We start from the raw sequence: 21,701 nt of genomic DNA on the forward strand, positions 1-21,701 counted from the left end.
GAATTGAATAGTATATTTAATAATACTAAATATTTATGTAAGCTCTACATAGTACTACCATAAAAACTCATGGATTATGCTTAACCAAAAAGGTCCTCTTGTGTCACTTATGATCCTTTATGACTCCTCTTAGAAAACAAGCTCTCTGGGCACCTCCAAACCCAAGATGCAAAACTACTGCCAAACCATAATCAGTAACTTTCTCTGCCTTGTCTAACATGGAAGTCAAAGCAAAGACTTGTGATAAGATATATGAAAGAATCAAATGAGAGAGTAGAAATGCCTTCCATCTCCTTAGGGATACAGTAGTGCATATAAACCTCTTATCTACTGACCAGAAAGTTGTCTCCTGCCAAAAGCACATTTGCTGCTAGATATCTGGGTCTAAGTGTGCAAAGGTGGGGTTTTTCGGGTCTGAGGGCATCACTTAGGCCCACTGCTGTTCCAAAATGCTGACAGGGGCCTAAGGGGATCTGAACATATAAACGAAGAATTGGTGAAGGGGCTACTTAATAGGAACTTCATTCTGCTGTTTACCCAACTAATACTTTGTAGTCAAAACACCTGAAATCCTAGCTAAAGTTTCAACAGCAGAGAGGACTTGGAATAATTTTTAACATTACTAACATATACAGCTTGATATTATTTTTCATTTGGAATTGACAAAATTCTAAAAAAAGTTACAAGCTGAATCATTATAGTACATTTATTTAATTTATCGCACAGTAAAATCTACCTAGGAAATAATCTATAGTTTGGGGCTCTTCTTGTCTCTCAACTTAGTTGTTAATACACTGGTTTTTATTTAGGGTTCATAACAAACTGAAGTAAGAAAAATCCAAAGAGTATCTCTGGAGAAAGTAAGAAACTTCATATGAAATATTAAAGACTTGTTAGGCCATTTCAAATAATAACAATTCCTAAATTCTGAAGCATCCATTAAATAATCTAAATAGCAGGTAAGAGTATAAATTCATTAGATCATTATAGATCATTATAGATAATCATTACAGATAATTTTCTAATTATTAAATGCTGATATTAGCAATATTGTACCCAAATTTAAACATGGCTTAAGTAAAACAGATACCAAAATTAAAGTTATATGTTTAAGAGATAGTTGCTTTTTATATTTTTAATAAGCATCAGAAGTGAATTAGAAAGATCTTACCTTTGTTGACTGTCTGCATCTGCTAACTCAACTTTATAAGGCACGACGTTTCCCGGTCCTTCAAATTCCACTTCATCAGTCTTATTAAATACATGTTGTATAATATTAGCACGTTCAACAAATTTATAACACATTAACCAGCTAATCTGTGCACAATATTTAGAGAAGTTTTTTTCTCACAAAGAAATGTCATGAGCTCTTTATGCCACAGAACATGAGTTCTAGCAGAACTAAACAAACTCAACAGGTATTTGCTGAGGGCTTTTGCTGTGTCAGTTCATTTTATCACTACTATCACACCCAGAACCAAATATAACAATTTAGGTTTTATTTTATAACTACTAAATGTCAAGTAGCTCAGTGACTAAGATGTTTTTAATTCTCTGGCCAGCATGTTATACTATATGTATCAACAATTTAATGAAGAACACACACAAATATACATGCTTGTATGTGTTTATTTGTTCAGAATCTTCAATTTATCCAGAGCAGAAATAAAAATGTTGCTAGGCACACACACAGAGCAGAAGCTATTAACCTAAAGAAGAAATTAGTACTTAAAAAGGTACTTCCTCCATTGTAGTCCTTCTCTGTAACAACCACAGTAAGAACAACATTGAGAACAGGCAGTATACGCAACTACTAGAGGACTAGAAAGTCAGAAATGCACCGAGTTCATCACAACTTAACCCTTCAGCCTGGAATTCCACCTCTGACTGGCTCTAGCTCCGGCTGGCTCTACTTGGTGCCTAGAGGCTTATATTCAAGTTATTATTATGCTAAATTCTTTAAATCTTAATATTATTTTTCCTTTAAAAAGAAAATATTGAATGACATTCAACAAAATAAATGCATACAAATTTTATTAAATAAAAATCATATAATGAGGACCATCTTTGTTTAAAAGCCTGATAACATAGAGAACTAAATAAAACAAACACTAAACTACGTTTCTACAAAGAGTGACACGTCCTCTCATCTCCCAATGCTATGACACAATATCAATTTAGCTCACAAATGTACTGTCTACATTAAAGGAATAGTCTGTTGTATTCCCATCAGCATATTTAAATTCAAACACTTGTCCATTTACACTATTAGACTATGCTTAATTACGAAAGAAATCTTGTTGAAAATAACATGTAGTTGTAACGGTATGTTAGGAATTTCCAGTTTGTTAATATGAGTGGTCACTATGCACTTACATCATCCAGTTCGACTATTTTTAGAGATGGTTCAGGTCTCTCTCTGTTTAATTCTCCTACTGGCAGAAAAAGAGCTGGGGGTTGTATTTTGATATCCTCAACTAGAAAATAAGATTAAAAATAATATCAAAGCCTATGCCTTACCTGATAATTTATCTTCAGATAACATAGGCAACAATAGAAGACAAATGTTCTCCTGTGTGTCCACACAAAGGTAAAAATATTGTCAATTTTCCCAGTTCAAGTAAAATACACATTTACTTAACATTCGATTTTTTAAATGAAACTATGTAAACTAAGGCAAAGTAAACCTAGAGAACGGGAAGGAGTATGTGCACGATTTTGATCTACAGTAAAGAAAACCAAAAGCAGATGCTGATTAATGCTCAATGTATATAATTTGAAATAGCAAACTTGAAAACATCTAATCAAGGCTGAACTAACCATCACTATCCTCATCACTTCCATTCTGAGAACACTGTGCCTCAGTAGCGGTTTTACCCTGAGGTATGAAGGTGTCCGGTAGCATGTTTTGAAGTTGCTCCTGTGGAGTTCTACAAAACAAGAAAGAAGCAATTAAAAGCCTAAAGTACATTATCTGAAATTTCTCTATTTTTACTTCACGAACAAGTGAGTCTACAAAATTAGTAATGAAAACCATAGCTATCTCTAATCCACAGAAGAAAGGTACAACTCTTTAACATCATCTCAACCTGCTAAAACAATTTTGTGAATCAAATTAACATCACACAACATTTTTAATTGCATATCCTACTGTTTTTCGTTTAGGATGAAAATCAAAGTTATGATAGAATTCAGTATTTTTGCAAAAAACACATGGAATCCATGAAACATATCACACTGTTTAAAAAGCTAATTAACAAATGTGTGTTGTATCTCACAGCCTTGACATTATGTTGACAAGTTCTAAGAGAACTGAGGATATTTTTCTACACTTCCACCAAGCCAGTGGGACAAAAAAATAGGCTTCTACGATAAGAACGTGGCATTTTGGCTGTAGCATCTATCACCTAATTAATAATGAACTCTAATGTGGCCTGTCTCACATACGAGGCAATGAAGCAAAGGGATTCTTAGAGGTCTTGTGCGTTTGGTTCCAAAGGATATTCTCAAACAATGGGGAAGGAAGTCACTTTTTAACTAAGAATATAAATAGCTGCACAGCCCTTCTAGATTATGCCTGCTCACGGAGTTCCCATACAAAGGCCAGCACCTTCTTAATAATATTAGCAGGTGACATCAATACAAAAAATATATCAGGCTATGTTCTAAACAATTTAGGGTACTGAATCTTAATAGGAATATTAAATAGGCACTAGTATTATCTTAATTTGAGGAGAAATTGAAGCACAAAGAAGTAAACCAACTTGTTCAAAGTCGTTCAGGTAGTAAATGCAGCAAAGACAATTTGAACCCAAGCAGTCTGCCTTCCCAAGCCCATGTTCTTAATCATTGCTTTATATTGCCTGTCTCACAATTTGCAAAGGCACTAAAAATTTAATGATTCCCCTGGCAAACTGTGACTATGTACATTTTCCCAATATATGTAATGTATATATCAGGACACTCCAAAATATTTGTATATTATCCAGCTTTGAAGAGCACGTCATCTTACATCCATAATTTAATTAAGTGATGGAAAATATTAAAGAGTAAAGGTCAAAGACAAAACTGGCATCTAGCCACTGGAAACCTCTTTCCTTTTTGACATAGATATACTGTACTAAAAATTCAATCATTGATACACATAAATGTACTAATATCCAGATACTCCTTCACAAAGTGAAAACATCTAATTTTAGGAGGAAAGCCCTGAACCAAAGACTTAGAGAGTCCAGATAATAGTGCATTGGAGCTGAAGGGGCCCCTTAGATTATTTATTCCAAACTCAAAGTTTTGCAGGTGATAAAACGTGGAGCAAGAGAACTAAAGTGATTTGCTCATGAACAAACAACTAGTTAGTCAACAAACTAAGTCTGCATTCTGGATTGGGACCCAAGCACCATTGTTTGGTTAAAGGATCATGCCACATAAATAAAAGATGACATATGCTTTAAAATAGGATTACCTCACCAGATTTTCCTCTTTTAACATTTAAACAAATATGTATTGAGCATTGACCAATTCATGTGGGGAAATGAAATCGACCAAATCGCTCTTGTGATGAGTGGTTCTAAATTTATTCTATGAATCAGCATCAGGCTGTTTGCATCAGAATCACCAGAGAAGACCTTTTTGAATGCAGAGTCTCACACCCATCCTTATAAACACTGATTTTTAGGTTTATATGGGGTTGGGAGGAGAAATCCGCATTCTAAATACTTGCCCCCATGTTCCTGATGATCAGCTGGAACTAAGAAGTACATACAATGAAAAGAGTAGGGGAATTGGAGTAGAAACACCAGCTAATTTATAATATCCACACAAAATATTCTAAATCCAAATCCTATGATCTCTTTCATGAAACTTTCCTAGCATTTAAAAGATCCACTAGAAATAAGAGGGAAAATAAACCAGTGGGACTACATCAAATTAAAAGCTTCTGCACAGCAAAGAAAACCATCAACAAAATGAAAAGACAACCTGCCAAAGGAAAGATATTTGCAAATCAGATATTTAATAAGAAATTAATATCTAAAATTTATAAATAATTCATACAAATCAACAACAAAAAGCAAACAATCCAATTAAAAATGGGCAGAGGATCTGAATAGATATTTTTCCAAAGAAGATATACAGATGGCCAACAGGCACATGAAAAGATGTTCAACATCATTAATCATCAGGGAAATGCAAATCAAAACCACAATGAGATTATCACCTCACACCTGCTATTGAATGAATGGTTCTTAACACAAAGACAAGAAATAACAAATATTGGAGAAGATATGGAGAAAAGAGAACCTTATACACTGGCGGTGGGAATGTAAATTGGTGTAGACACTATGGAAAACAGTATGGAGATTCCTCAAAAAATTAATTTGAAAAGATATGTGTACCCTTCTGCAGCATAAGTTACAATAGCCAGGATACGGAAACAACCTAAGTGCCCAGCAACAGATAAATGGATAAAGACATGGTTACACACACACACACACACACACACACACACACACACACAAAACGGAATACTATTTAGCTATAAACAAAGATAAAAGCTTGCCACTTGCAACAACTTGGATAGATCTTGATAGTATTATAAGTAAAATATGTCAGACAAAGACAAGTGATTTCACTCATAAGTGAAATATAAAAAGTCAAAAATAAACAAACAAAACAAAACAAAAACACATTAATACAGAGAACAGATTAGTGGTTCCCAGAGGGGAAGGGGAGTGGAAGAGGGCAAAATGAGTACAGTGGTCAACTGTATAGTAACTAATGGAAACTAAACTTTGGGTGGTAAGCACATTGCAGCACATACAGAAGCTGAAATACAATGTGTACACATGAAACTTATATATGATGTTATAAACCAATGTGATCTCAACAACAACAAAAATATCCACTGGAGATATTAAGATCGCTATTAAGATCTACCAGCACTTATGTATTGGCAGGTAAAATACAAAAATCATTACTATCTAAATCAGAAAAGAGATATAAAAACAAAATGCAATATAATTTATATTTATAAGGCTGTTATGCCTCATAAAATATGACAATTATAGGCAGAAATGAAATTGGTCATTTAATAACAAAAGTGTGCTTCTTTTACTGTATGAGAAACTCAATGTGAAGAGCCTTGAAAGGGCAGCCACTAAAAAAGATGTGACCTTGGGATCACTTTCATGTTCTAATTCCTAAGCTAAAAAGAGGCAACTGACAGATATACAGTACTAAGTTTCACACCTGAAAGACTGTTATGGACATCATACTTTAAAAGAGATATAGACAACTTGGACATTCGTTACATGGGAATAACCAGAATAGTATATGAATGAACTTAAAACTCTGCCACATAAACCACAATGGGATACAACTGCACAAAAGAAAAACAACCACCATAAGAAAAAGAAACCCTGAAAATACCAGGCACTGGCAAGGATGGGGAGCATCAAGAACTCTCATACATTGCAGGAAGAAATGCAAAACTGTGCAGTCAGTTTGGAAAACAGTTTGGCAGTTTCTCATCCAGATAAACATATACTTACCAAACAACCCAGCCATCCTGGTCCAGGTATTTACCCAGGGAATTAAAAACTTATATTCAAACAAAAACCTATATGCAAACGTTTATAACAGATTTAGTCATAAGTTGCCAAAAACCAGAAACCAGCAGGATGTTGTTGAACAGATGAATGCATAAAATATATATCACAATGATGAAGTACTATTCTACGATAAAAAGGAATGGATTTTGATTCACTCAAGAACATGGTTGAATCTTAAATGCATTTTGCTAAATGAAGGACGCAAAAGGCTACATATTTTATGATTTCATTTACATGACATTCAGAAAAAGGCAAATGTATAAGGATAGAAACAGACCAGTGGTTGTCATGGGTTGAGGGAGAAGGGTTGACGGAAAAAGGGAAACACGAAGGATTTGGGGGTGAGGAACTGTGCTGTTTGGTATTGTGTTGAACACGTGGTTCTAGGCATTGGTAAAAAAACCTATAGAGCTGTACACACATTGATTCAAATTTTAAAAAGTACTTGGGATATGGGCATATCCCAAAGAATGGTAGAACCACTCTAAAGGAGGTGGGAAACAGATGAGTGTCATGACTGAAGCAACTCTGGAAAACAAGATTCTGACTGGATACCACAGAAAGCACTGTACACAATATACTCTGTTTCTCACAGTGATATTAGTTAGCGATTCTGAAACTACTTTATATATGTACTAGAAATGATAAATTAGTAAATATAGTATAGATAAGGAGAGCCAGGAGTCTCACTGCAAGTGAAAGAAATTACAGATGAGCAAAGGGAGCAGGTAAATGAACCATGTGACACTGGTTTGGAGGTATGAATGCAAAATCATGTTTACTTCAATAGATATCCAGGAAGAGAGGCACAGAAATAAATTTAGATGTGTGTATATATGGGGTTAGTATATATGCATATATATTCTAGATGTTCTCCGAGAAAACCTAGAATCTGTGATATCTGAATAGCAAGGTGCACACCTAAGTTGAGATCTTGGCTTCCAAATAGCAGTCTCCAATAAAAGGCATCAGGGATCTCTGGAAAAATGGTTCCTGGGTTAGGACAGGGAAATGCATATTGGGTGCCAGAAAAATAAAGAGATGTTCAATGCAAACCAACCAACAAGCTATAAAGGGCAAGAACATGTTAAAAGACAAGAGGAGTCAACCTGAAAGAGCTCTCATTGGTCAAAGCATGAAATATTTGAGTCACAAAATAAACAACAATAGCATTGGATATTAAACCAAAATAAATATCCATGAGTCCACATAAATCAACAATTGAATGAATAGATGAAAGTGGGAGAAAAGATATTCTTCCTTGAAGAATTCCAATTAATAAATGTATAAGGAATAAAGGAAATAGAAAATCACCAATAGAGCAGCACAGTAATAACTGCTGCAGGCAAAATCCACTGATAAATGCTAAAATTAGTAGACGAAAGTTTAAAGAAAACAGAATTTTACATAATCTCCAAGTATCTCCCCTAAAATATTTATTACTATAACATTATATGCCCCCCCCCCAATTCATATGTTGAGATTCAAACACTCAGTGTGATGGTATTAATTGAGAAGAGGCCTTTGGGAGGTGATCAGGTCATGAAGGCAGCACCCCCACAAGGGATTAGCACCCTTAAGGAAGAGGCCTAAGAGAACCCTGTGAAGACACCATAAAAAGACTTCTCCTTTGAACCAGGAAGCAGGCCATCACCAGACTCTGAACCTTCTGGTATCTTGATCTTGGAGTCCCTAACATCCAGAACACTGAGAAATAAATGTTTGTTGTTTACAAGCCACCAAGTCTACAATATTCTGTTATAACATCCCCAGTGGACAAAGGCAGAAATTGGTAACAGAAGTGGGGTGCTGCTATAAAATTCCTTAAAATGTGAAAGCAGCTTTGGAACTGGCTAATGAGTAAAGGCTGGAAGAGGTCTGAAGTTCATGCTAGAAATAGGCTACTTTGTTATTAATAGAACTTTAAAGACAATTCTAGTAAGGACTCAAAAATAAAGGAATGGAGAGCTATAGAAAAAGCTTCAGTAGTCTTAGGGACTTCCCTGGTGGTCCAGTGGCTAAGACTCCATGCTCCCAATGCAGAGGCCCCAGGTTCAATCCCTGGTCAGGGGATTAGATCCCACATGCCACAACTAAGAGTTTGCATGCTGCAGCTAAAGAGCCTGCATGCTGCAACTAAAAAGATCCCACATGCTGCAACAAAGATCCTGTGTGCCACAACTAAGACCCGACACAGGCAAATAAATAAATATTAAAAGAAAAAAGAAAGAAAAAGCTTCAATAGTCTTAAAGAATATCAAAGTAATCCTGACTAGAATGTCAGTAGTAACACGGATGATAAATGTCATTTTGATGAGGCATCAGATGGAAGTAAAGAGCAAGTTAGTGGACAATGGAGGAAAAGCAATCCTTGCTAATAAAGTGGCAAAGAACTTGGCTGAACTGCATTCATGTGCTAGTGTTTTATGGAAGGTAGAACTTACAAGTAATGAAATTAGATATATGGCTGAGGCAATTTCTAAGCAAAGTGCTGAAGGAGAGGCCTGTTTTCTCTTGACTGCTCATAGCAAAATGCAAGAAGAAAGAAATGATTTAAAGACAGAATTAATCAAAAGAGAAGCAAAACAAAGATTTGGAACATTCTCAGCCTATTTATATTGAAAAGTATGAGACAGCCTATACAGAAGAGAACAGGAAGTAAACGGGCAAAGGATCATCTGACAGGGAGATCAGTCAGCCATCTACACAGAAGACATGACCTATTATCCAAGACAATGGAAGAATGGTCCTGAAGGCAATTCAGAAATCATCAGGGCTATCCCTCCCATCACAGAGAGCCTCCCATCAGAGCAATAGCCCAGTAAAACCCTGGGGTCAAGGCTGCCCTTGTGACCTCAGACTAGAACAGCCACACAATTCAAGCCCAGGGGAGTCATAGGTACGTGACCCAGCTCAGAGCCATCATAGGAATGAGGACACCCAAAGCCACGGGGCAGAGCCCCCCAGAGCCTTGGGGCTCAGTCCCTGCCAGGCAAAGCTTGGAGCAGGACTGCTGCCTCAGCGTGTCCAGAAGTGGGGCTTCCATCCCAGCAGGCCTGGACAAAGAGGATAATCTCAAGATTCAAGGCCTAATAGCATTTGCCCTGTTAGGTTTCAGACTTGCTCAGGACCTGCTACTTTTTTTTTTATTTCCAATTTCTTCCTATTGGAATGGGAATATCTATCCTATGCCTGTCCCACCTTTGTAACTTGGAAGAACAGAACATGTTTGATTTCGTAGCTTCACAGTTGGAGAGCAATTTGTCTCAGAATGAATCATACATTGCCTCTCACCCATATCTGATTTAGGTGACATTTAGATTAAGACTTGAGAATTAAGACTTTAGAATTTTGAGTTGATGATGGAACTAGTTAAGATTTTGGGGGCTATTGGGATAGAATGTACATATTTTGCATGTGAGAAGAACATAAACTGTGGAGGACAAGAAGCAGAAAGCTCTTTTCTGAATGTTTGTGTCCCCACAAAATTCATATGTTGAAATTCTAACCTCCCAGGTGATGGTATTAGGTGGTGAGCCTTTGGGAGGTGATTAGGTCAAGAGGCTAGAGCCCCCATGAACGGGATTAGTGCCCTTATAAAAGAAACCCAAGAGAGACCCCTCGTCCCTTCTGCCCTGTGAGGACACAGTAAGAATACAGCCCTCTATGAACCAGGAAGCTGGCTCTCCCCAGTCACCAAGTCTGTTGGCACCTTGATCTTGGACTTCCCACCCTTAAGAACCATGAAAAATAAATGTGTGTTGTTTATAAGCCACCCAGTCTATGGCATTCTAAGAGCTCGAACAGACCACGATGTTAATCATAAAGGGAAAAAGAGTGGTTTTACAGCGGAGAACCTTGGTGAGCACCCCGCAAACCATGTGTTCAAGGTTAACATCCTGGTGATGAAGTCTACTGACAGTATGACCATGCGATATCATGTGCCGAGAAGGGTACATCCTCTCTGTTGCATTCTTCCTCAAAATGTACAAACTCAATCTAATTATGAGAAAACACCAGATAGACCCACACTGACTATATTCTATGAACACCCAGCAAGTACTCATGTCCAGGTTGTGAACGACAAGGAAAGACTGAGGAATTGCAATGGATAAGGAGATAGGGCAAAACTGCAATGTGAGATCCTGAATTGAATCCTGAAACAGAATAATGACGTTAGTGAAAAAAACTGGTGAAATCCAAATAAAGTGTGTAGTGTTGTGATTTAAACTGTACCAGTGTTAATTTCTTGGTGCTGATACATGCATTATGATTACGTACGATGTTACCATTAGGGAAGGCTGAATGAATGAATGATATGTGGAACTTCTCTATGCCGTTTTGCAACTCTTGACTGCATGTCTTATTTCAAAAATAATATTAAAAGAGAAGAAATCTGCCCATGGAAAACAGTTGACGAGGCATGGGAGCAGATGGCAACCTGTCAAACAGAAGCTTCAAGGAAGACATGAGGGCTGATTTTAAAAATATGAAGGGATATCATGAAGAGGAGAAATGCAATTTGCTTTGTATTAGTTTAATTGGAAGAATTAGGACCAAGTTTAGCAACTAGTCAGAAAAGATTACCGCTTACTAGGAGATATGTTAGCAAGCAGAATGTTCCAAAGATGGAGTTGGCCATCTCAGGAGATGGTTTTGTATGACTGGAAGTTTAGCAAGAGCTTGAAAACCACTCCTCAGGTACATTCACGATAGGTTTTCTAACACCTTGCTCCTCAAAATGCGGTTTAGAGACTAGCATCACATGGGAGCTATCAGAAATTCAGAAATACAGAATCTCAGGCTCCACCCATACCTACTGAAGAAGAATCTGTATTTTGCCATAGTCTCTAGCTGATTCATAGGCACAATGAAGTGTGAGTAGCACTGCTATAGGGCAAACTGAGCTCATGTCCTTAAAGGTACCTCCTAATATGGTTCTTATATAATGGTAAAATTATGAATGACTCCAACATGTACTCAGTTATCATTTTGGTTTGATATTTAATAGCTTAACTTTTAAACAATTTATGAAATGGTGTATCTAATAGTATAGTCTTTGAATAAAATACATTTGAATACTATTAATAAAACTATACAATTAAAGGTCTGCTCAACTTAAAAGTAATTTATATACTACCAAATGTAAAACAGATAGCTAGAAAGAGACTGCGGCATAAAACAGGGAGATCAACTTGATGATGGGCGATGACTTAGAGGGATGAAACAGGGAGGGTGGGAGGGAGTGGTGAGAGGGAGGGGATATGGGGATATATGTATAAATACAGAGGATTCACTTTGTTGTACAGCAAAAACTGGCACAAGAATGTAAAGCAATTATATTCCAATAAAGAACTTTAAAATGTGAAAAAAAAAGTAACTTAAAAAACAACTTTAAAGTTTCTGAAGAGTATAGCCTCAAAAATTACCTTCTCAAAGTAAGCTTTCATTTATCACATTATTTTTGCTATTGTTTTTAAATTCTATACAATATTTGTACCTTTTTTCCCACATTTGTACCTTTTTTCTCAAGGCAAACCCTAAATCAATCACACATTACATACATAAATAGAATTAAAATTCTTATCAGAATGGCAGAAGCTTCACTGGGATTTAATATTGCTTTAAAATTATTTATGCAAATAGGAAGCACGGAAATAACATTGCTACAAAAAAGCATGTCACACAAGTAAGGAATGTAAATAGCTTTTACATTTCTTGTTAATAGTGCAAAAAAATCAGAAAATACCTTCTGTGTTTTTTAAGCCATAATTTTTCCATGTAGGATAGACTATCCTCTTTAAATTCAATCGTAAGTGGTTCTGTCCAAATTTTCAGATTAGTTTGTACTTCACATTCTTCCAATGAGTCTATAAAAATAAACATAATATGCATAATTAATGTAACTTAGTCTACAAATTACCATATCTTCTCTTAAGATACAGAACTCACCATTTTTGAGGCAGATGTGCTTTGACATTTGTCTATATAATCAATAGTTCTAGGCTTAAATGATGCCAAAGTGTTAAATATCAGTGATTCATTATGTTACTGTATAGTTTTCTTCAATGATTTCTTGAAATGAAAAAAATTCTTACGTTTCACAAGGTTTTTTAAAGCAACTAATTATTTTACATGATAAAGATAAATACAAATAGATTTATTATATATTCTATAAACGCACACACACATAAAGGTATATATAAGAGCCGCTGACAATAATATTTACACATTATGGGAAACAGAAAATAAATAACTCAGAATGGCACCTGGAGGGGACAACTGTCCTCATGAATTTATATATACATGACAATTTACTTCCAGGTGTTTAAGACGTTTCTGAAGTACGACTAAATTAAAACCACCATTCAGAGATATTTAAAACTGAGGGAGATTTCTGGGAAAGAAAGCAGTGTAAATCCAGTTACTAGTCTCTCCACCCTCCTAGGTATTAGCCCTCTCTCCAAATGGACTATAACAGGAGGAAAAATGTGGGAGAAGGGAGGGGAGCAGTAAAGAGGGAAACATCTATTTTTTTATAGACCAAAACTAGAGAATAATCCCCAGCTCATACTGCAGTCTTTAATAAACAACTTTTAGAAACAGCCAAATGCCAGCAATAGAAATAAACCAAAAGAATGGAAATCATCCACTCCTGTTCTTCCTGAAGGGTAGAGCAGTGCTGAAGAAAGCACCTGGAGGATATTCTGAGAACCACCACCAGAACTCATGACCTGGCAGAGCAGGAGTCAAGGACAAGAGCAGGTCAGAGGAGAAAGGAAAGCCCTCCACTGTGAGTCCTCCTTTCCATGAGTAAACAAAATATTTCTAGACAGGAAAGGTGAAAGGAAAAAATGAAGACTCACTTTCTTTTCTGTCCAGGTCATGGAGAAGAGCCACTTAGCTTGCGAGATAACCCCCAAGTTTAGCAGGGTGATGAGAAGGAAGGAGGTGGAGCAGCTGGCCTGTAATTCACTCTCTCCCACCACCAATGGCTCATTCCCAGGAAATAAAGATGGCAGGTGGCCTGGGTTGACTTGCTTGTGAATATGCTAATAACTAGATCTTCTGGCAAACAGATTAATGATATTTTCTATAAAGAGAGTCTTTAGCTTTATAATGCATTCAGCAGGATAACCTTTGTTTCGAATTGCTTACAGAAATCTAGAACACATAATTTATGAGGCATGTTTTCCTGAACAATGCCACACAAGCTATGTAACTGAGGTTTTGGTTTGCTCCTTGTTTAATGGTTTCCCTGATACTTTTGTGAAAAGTTGTGTGAGATGTCCCATTGCTCACATGGAAGGGATGATGGGTATTTTCCTTCATAGACAATGCTTTTAAAAGTCTTAAGGTAAAAATTTGCCCAAGGTGTTTAAGGAACAGCCAGGAGGCCAGTGTGGCTGAAACAGAACAAGCCAGGGAGAGAATAATAGGAGATGAGATCATAGAGGTAGGGGCTTCAGATTACATTGAATCTTCTGGGCCATTGTAAGTACTTGCCTTTCACACCGAAGGAAAGGAGATTTTAGAGCTCACTAAAACGTAATTAAGTTAGAAATCAATAACAGAAATCACTAGAACACTTGAAAATTCGAAGTTAATGGCCAAGAAACACAGGAACACATACTTAATGTCATTTGTAACGAGGTACACAAATGAAATATGCAATTTCATCTCTATTGGACCAGCAAAAAAATTTTAAAGCTGACAAAGTGTTGGTGGGAATGGGAAGTAGCCAAGCTGTTTACACACTGCAGGTGGGAGGATAAACTAATACACATACTTTGGTAAATAATTCAGGTCTACCTAGTATCACTGAAGACACAGGCATCCTATGACCCAGCTATTCTACTCCCAGAAATAGACACCTAGAAATATGTGCACATGTGTACTAGGAAACCTGTGCGAGAATATTCATAGCAGCAGTGTTTTCCCGGTAGGGTTAAGGGAACAATTGATGTTGAAGCCCTTAGAAACTAAAAATAATGGAAAGCTGTTACCAACCCTAGGCTTGAGAGGACAAAGTAGGAGAACCTTGTAATAAGTCAATGAAAGCAATGGCTGTGGATGAAAGGTCATCTGAGTGTTGCTTTGTAACATAAGTGAAGAATGTAATCACTGCAAAACCTCAGCACATCAAAGAGAGGGAGAGTAAATACCTTTACCTCTTTCTTCCCCCAGTTAGGAATCAACCCAAACAGCCATCAATGTTTAAACAGGTAAACAGTGGTATATTCATAAAAAGAAGAATGCAGTACAACTATGCATATCTTTATGGGTAAATCTCAGTAAATTATGTTGAATAAATTAAAGTTGAAAAAGAATACATACACTAGTTTTCCATTTGCACAATGTTTAAACACATGCAAATTTAACAATATATTGTTTAGAGATACACACATGCAATAAACTGCAAGCAAATCAAGGGAATAAAAGACATAAATCCAGGCTAGTGATAATCTCTTAGAGAGGAGGGAAGAGGGAGAGAACAGGTTCTTATTGCTTTGTTTTTCTCCATAAGGTCTACAAATTTTATAAATGTTCTTTTTATCTACTTAATATCTTAGGAAAAGGAAAATATTTACAAACAATACATATAATATACATACACAAAAATAATCACATTCATAGTACTCTGAGGCAAAATAAAATCACATATTATATCAACAAAACTCCTCATCTTAATGATTTCTCCACGGCAACCACACTGTTGACCTCATTTCTTTACTTAAAAACACTGTCCTCCATATATACACTACCAAATGTAAAACAGATAGCTAGTGGGAAGCTGCTGCATAACACAGGGAGATCAACTCAATGATGGGTGATGACTTAGAGGGATGGGATAGGGAGGGTGGGAAGGAGTCGTGGGAGGGAGGGGATATGGGGATATATGTATAAATACAGCTGATTCACTTTGTTGTACAGCAAAAACTGGCACAACAGTGTAAAGCAATTATATTCCAATAATGAGCTTAAAAAAAAAAACCACTGTCCTCCATGGGTTTTTATGATAATACACTTTACCAACTTTCCTCCTATATCTATGCCACCCTTTGTCTTGTTTGCAACCTTGTCTTTCCAGGTCACTAACTGTAATTCTCTCTAGCCCATTGTGCTACAACAGTCTCCCCCTTGCTCTCTGAGGTCCAGCCACACACAGCTACATCCAGTTCCATTAACACAATATCGTCTCTCCATCAGGGAGCCTTTGCACATGCTCATCTCCACTCTCCAACTCATTTTCTAGACCTCAGCTTGAATCTTGGCTTCTTAGAAATCCTTTCTTAGACATCTGTATCAGGCAGGGTCCTGACAGGAAAGAAAATTCAAAGGGGGTAATTTGAAGAAGATAGAATGAAGGGACTAACTTATAATCATGTTAAGGTTAAGGGAACAAGTGATGCTGAAGCATGCAGAGACTAAAGACAGTGGAAAGCTCTTACCCACCCTAGGCCTAAGAGGACAAAGTAAGAGAAGTATTGTAAGAAGTCATGGAAAGTAATGCCTGTGGATGAAAGGTCCTCTGAGCAGAGCTAATGATATAGGCAGACAATGCAGTACTGCAAAATCTCAGCACATAAGGGAGAGGGATAGTGAATACCTCTACCTCTTTTTTTCATCCTTCAATGTTCTGCTAGTGTCTCCAACTGGCCAAACCCAACCAGGAGTCAGAAAACAAAGGAGCTCATGTGATGCAGTCTCTAGAGATCAACCTCTAAGGGCACAGACTAGGGCAGAAATGGGAAAGAATGGATCTGGAGAGACAGAGTCTACTCAGTTTGCATCTAAGCATCCATTTCTCTGTCTGTCTCTCCCTCTGAAAACAAAACAAAACAGAACAAAGCTAACTCGTGTCTGAAGCACAGGGAACACAAAGTTCTATAGCCACAGCGTATCATAGGGAGAATTCAATGTAGTGATACTCCCAACTAAATTTAAATGTTAGATGCCAGTAGTATGAGTCACATTAGGTATCACGAAAAAGAGAGGAGAAAAGAAATCACTCAACATAAAACATAGCTGCCATGGTTCTTCATTTTGCAGCTGGTTTGAAAGCCAACCTTGATTTGATTACCATAGCTTCCTTCTTTCACCACCCATTCTATGTTCACCTTACTGTCTGCCAACACCTTTTACCCGGTGAAGTGACTAAAATCTTCATTCCCAAGATTCAAGACGATAGAGGCCCTCTTTTCGTTGGGTTGCAACATTTGTCCAATGAACGTTATTACTGGACACGGAAAAATTATGTATGCTACCGAATGGTTTGCAGATGGAGTCTATCTTTTAAAAAAAAAAAATATTTATTTATTGGCTGCATTGGGTCTTCGTTGCTGCACACAGGTTTTCTCTAGTTGCAGAGAGCAGGGGCTACTCTTCATGGTGGTGCATAGGCTCCTAATTGTGGTGGCTTCTCTTGTTGTGGACCATGGGCTCTAGGCACATGGGCTTCAGTAGTTGTGGCACACGGTCTCAACAGTTGTGGCTCACGGTCTCTAGAGCACAGGATCAATAGTTGTGGCTCACAGGCTTAGTTGCTCTGTGGCATATGGGATCTTCCTGGAGCAGGGATTGAACCCACGTTCCCTGCATTGGCAGGTGGATTCTTAACCACTGTGCCACCTAGGAAGTCCTATCTTTTCTTTATTGTATGATAACAATCCAATTGTTCCTTCATACTTGTGCTCAAACAACACTGGCAATACAGTGACCCTTCCTGACTATTAATTCAGTGCTCATGAGTTCCAAATGGCAGTGGGTAGTCTCAGCTTCCCATTTAATGGAAGTTTTGCTGGAGTTTAATGTAATATAGAGCACCCTGTAGGAAAAGCACCCTAAACTCATAAGATGTTGTTTCTTAGCTGGAACCCATACTGAGCCTTCAGTGGGCCATTCCACAAAACTATCAAGCCAGCTGGATAGCACTGCACATGGTAAGACAAGTGAATTCCATGGGTATGAGCCTATTCCTATGCCTCTTTCATAATAAAATAAGTGTCTGGCTCTAAGACATTCATTGCATGAGATACCATGGTGACAAATAAAGCTTCTTCTGGCAGATACACTACAGGAAGAGAAGCCAAGTCCTTTCCTGAAATATGTAGCTTTTCCCATGAGGACAAATTATTGCCCTATGTATGATGGAAAGGGTCCAATATAATCATTCTGTAACAGATACTCCCTGTTCACCAAATCCACTTAGCATCATGCCATCAATCTAATGGGGAAGCATTATCTTCTGTGCAACAGTAAGACAATCAAGGTTCTTTGGGACTATATAATGCTAGAAAGCTGGAGAGTTAATGTAGGTCTGGGTCAAGATTGTGAAGGTATACTGTAACCTCTGCCATATGATATCAAACTATTTCTGATTATATTTATTAATAGAAATAGAAAAGAATACATTTGATATGTCAAGGAGCAGTAAAATAGAGCCATTGGGCCAAATCTGGCCCACTGTTTTTGTATGGCTTTCAAGCTAGGAGTGGTTTCTACATATTTTAATAGCTGAAAAAAATCAAAAGAAGGATAATATACTTTGATGTGAAAATTATATAAAATTCAAATATATGTCCAGAAACAAGGTTTTATTAGAAAATAGTCACACTCATTTGTTTATATATTGGCTTTCATGATACAATGGCAGAGTTGTATGGCCCTTCAGAATGGCCCTGAAAGCTTAAAATATTTACTCTCTGTGACTTTACAGGAAAATCAGCCCCTAGGCTAGGTCAATAGCTGTCTCCCTCCTCCAACCACGGAGAATGTGTTGGTTTTCTCCAGTAAAGACACTACCATGCAGAAAAGCAACTGTGTTCTGTATCACCATCATTTGATCAAGTTTAATCTGTAGTCATTTTCAAAGATCATTGGCTTTTGTATCAAATAAGTTAAATGGAAATACAGTATAATAAAAAAGCAATATTCTTGTATCTTTCAAGTCTTTGATATTGCCATCAATCTTTGCAATCCCCAGAAACTTCAATCCCCAGGTATTGCTTCTGGCGTGGTATTTTATTACCATGGACATTGGTAAGGGAGGGAGACAGTTCTAAGGTCTTCTACTTATGTACTACCATGACAACCTTCATGCCACAGGTCAGACCATCAATATAGGCATTATTCCTGTTACTAAGTATATCCATTCTCAATATATAATCAAGACTGGGAAAATAACCACATAATGGTCCCACAGTCCCAACACACTATTAGACAGAGTAAAGACCAGACTCCATCTATCACTCCATTCCATAAGTCTCTAAGACTGACTGGGGGATTTTGGTGGTACTTAGGGTTTCCAGGGATAACTGTCAGTTCAGACCCGGAATCCAATAATCCTTCTGAAGGTCTGGACATGGCCTTTCCTCAGTGCATGTTTATCTTGGTAAATGGCCACAAGTTCTGTAGTGAAGGCTTAGAGGAAGATACATAGCATACCTTGCGGCCACACTACAAAATCTTGTGAAAGGACCCAGCCTCTATCTCAAGGGGCTTCAGATCTGTGGTCCGGCTTAGGGCTGGGAACTTTATAAAAACTCTGAATCCCCAACATGGTAGTTCAAGTTGGGTCTCTGTGCATCAGGATGGAAATTTGCTACTCAGATGGAAAAACAGGAGACTATACAAACTTTTTCATTTTTATATATTCCAATCAGTACCACAGATCTCTGTGAATTGAAACAACCTAATTACTAGTCTTTCTTTCCCCTTATTTTGGTAATTTTTCCACTGGAACTTTGATAATTATATACCAATATCTGGCCTCTACTATTCCAAGTTGCCATGATTCCTTTGAAAGCAGGTGATTCAATTCCATTTAAGCATCTCCACCCACAATCTTCAGCCTATAGAGGAAAGCTACAACACATTAGTTCTATTATTTTTAAATACTATGTCTTCAAAGTAGACAATCAAAAAGGTATTTTTATAGAAGACTTAGTCCCTTTCAAAGCAGAAAAGTAAAAAATACATCAAAATGTGAAAGCACAAATAGAAGAACACAAAAAATAACATAGTCGATGAGATTTATATTGAGGTATATACTAAAACAGGGTATACAGATAAAGTCTTGGAAGTATTAACAAAATCGATGTATCATTAACAGATGCAGGAAAAATATTTGAAACAGAGAACATTACTTAGTAAAAAAATCAAATTTTAATTAGGAAGAAAGTATGTGATATGTTGACATTAGGAATTACACTATGTTACAAAAGAATAATCAGGAGAGTTCTCTCATTGGAAAAAAAATGAAATAAAAATCATAAAATTGAATGCTGTCAACTAAATTACATGATTTAAGTTTATTATCTAACATTTTATTTCTAATGAAAAGCTATTGGAAGCCTCAACAAGATTCTGAGCAATAAAATTAATAAATTGAATACTTCTAAAAGCATGATTTCCCTCAAACAGTACTGGGAAACAAAGCAAAGACACTGTACACTTCAGTGATCCAGATCTTCAATGTCTAGAATATGGGTGTGAAAATCACCAAGGAAAAATAAAAACAAGAAATATTTCTTCAAAAAGAAAGAAAAACAAAAGGCAAACTAATTATTCCCCTGAGCAGCAGTCCTTGAAATACATTTCTCAAGACATACATAAAAAAAATTCTTTACTTCTCTATCTCATAGATCCTCCCATTTTATGTGCTGTAATTACAGTTCAATAAAGGACTAGTTGTTCTGACAAAAAATTTCTGCTAGAAGAGGAGGAGCTGAAAGAGTCCAATTCTCCATTCATTTGACAGCCTGAATTCCCATAGGAAACAGAGGCAAATCTATCACCAATGCCCAATTCAGGGGGTTATAAATATTAAACCACTAAACAAACGGTCATAGAGTGACTATTCCTTTGAAGAGTCATATCAAACTACTGTCCCAGGGTTAATAGTGTCTGAACACTGCATTTATATTCACAGAGAATGAAGATAAAATAAATTCAGCCTTATTTTAAAGCATTCGTTTTATTAAAAAAATAAAAAAGCTGTACCTGGTTTTGCTGCCTGTAAGTTCTGTTTTTCGTCGTCCTCATGATGTCCAGTTCTCCAATGATTTAAAACTTCTTGAAAGGATTGGGCAGAAGCTTCTTCATCGAATGGCCCTTTACACAAGAGCCTGTCTCTTGGATTTGCACATTCTTCTTTTTTTGTTGTTGAAACCTCTACCTAAACCAATTAACAGTGTATCTAAGTGTGCTTTACTAAATGTTCTGTATCTTAAAATACAGGTAGCTTTAATTATTGAGCATTGTGAATCACACATTATTTTTAAACTTAGAATAGAATGTTTTTAAGTTGTACTTATTTATGTGTTTTACTGATTTCTTTAAAACTCTACAGACGGTTATAAATGGTCTCTTCAGAAAGTACTAAAACTATAGCTTACAGGACAGAGAATTTATCAATATGTTATTCACCAGTATTTTCCCTGGAAAGCCTTGTATCTAACCCTGCTTCTCCAATCTCCTGCTCCCTGCAACCTCCCTACCTCAGAAAGAGCAGTTTCTTAACGTGAATCTAATGTCACTTCTCTGCTCCAAACCCTCCGATGCCCCCCTGTGAAATCCTCAGTTCCTACTAGGACTTACAAGGCCATACACAACCTTGTACTCCCCTGACGTTCACTTCACTTGCTTTAATTCTCCCCTTCATTCACCCTGCTCCAGCCAAAGTTATCTTCTTGTTCTTCTAGGAACCTGTCAAGCATAATCCACTCGAGGGACTTGCACTAGCTATATACAATGCCTGGAATGATCCTTCTCCATATCACAGCCATTCCACTTATTTCATTCGGTCTTGGCTCAAATGTCACCTACTCAGAGAATAGGCAATGGCACTACTGATGACTCTAAAAACAAAGCCCCTTTCTCCCCCACTTTCCAGTCCCTTATCTGCTTTATTTTTCTCCCAATAACTTATCACCATGTGAATTTACTCTATGTATTTGTTTATTGCTGGTCTCTCCCCATTAGAATGTAAAGGGATCAGGAATGTTGTCTGAGGCTTCCCTGGTGGCACAGTGGTTAAGAATCTGCTTGCCAAGGCAGGGGCCATGGGTTCAAGCCCTGGTTTGGGAA

The 21,701-nt window shown here is 37.0% G+C and overlaps 1 protein-coding gene across 2 annotated transcripts in view; it reads right to left on the reverse strand.

Annotated features, from left to right (window-relative positions):
* The window catches only part of ZBBX (zinc finger B-box domain containing), a 97,658-nt gene that overhangs the window by 26,489 nt on the left and 49,468 nt on the right, over window positions 1-21,701 (reverse strand). For both annotated transcript variants that reach the window (XM_057739319.1, XM_057739318.1), the window contains exons 8-12: window positions 20,616-20,790; window positions 12,361-12,481; window positions 2,821-2,930; window positions 2,377-2,477; window positions 1,172-1,251 (exon numbers count right to left, since the gene is read on the reverse strand). In XM_057739319.1, the coding sequence (XP_057595302.1) occupies window positions 1,172-1,251; window positions 2,377-2,477; window positions 2,821-2,930; window positions 12,361-12,481; window positions 20,616-20,790 (587 nt within the window). The remainder of the gene's footprint in view (window positions 1-1,171; window positions 1,252-2,376; window positions 2,478-2,820; window positions 2,931-12,360; window positions 12,482-20,615; window positions 20,791-21,701) is intronic.

This window comes from Hippopotamus amphibius, chromosome 6 (genome assembly GCF_030028045.1).
Source record: "Hippopotamus amphibius kiboko isolate mHipAmp2 chromosome 6, mHipAmp2.hap2, whole genome shotgun sequence".
Classification (NCBI taxonomy): Eukaryota; Metazoa; Chordata; class Mammalia; order Artiodactyla; family Hippopotamidae; genus Hippopotamus; species Hippopotamus amphibius.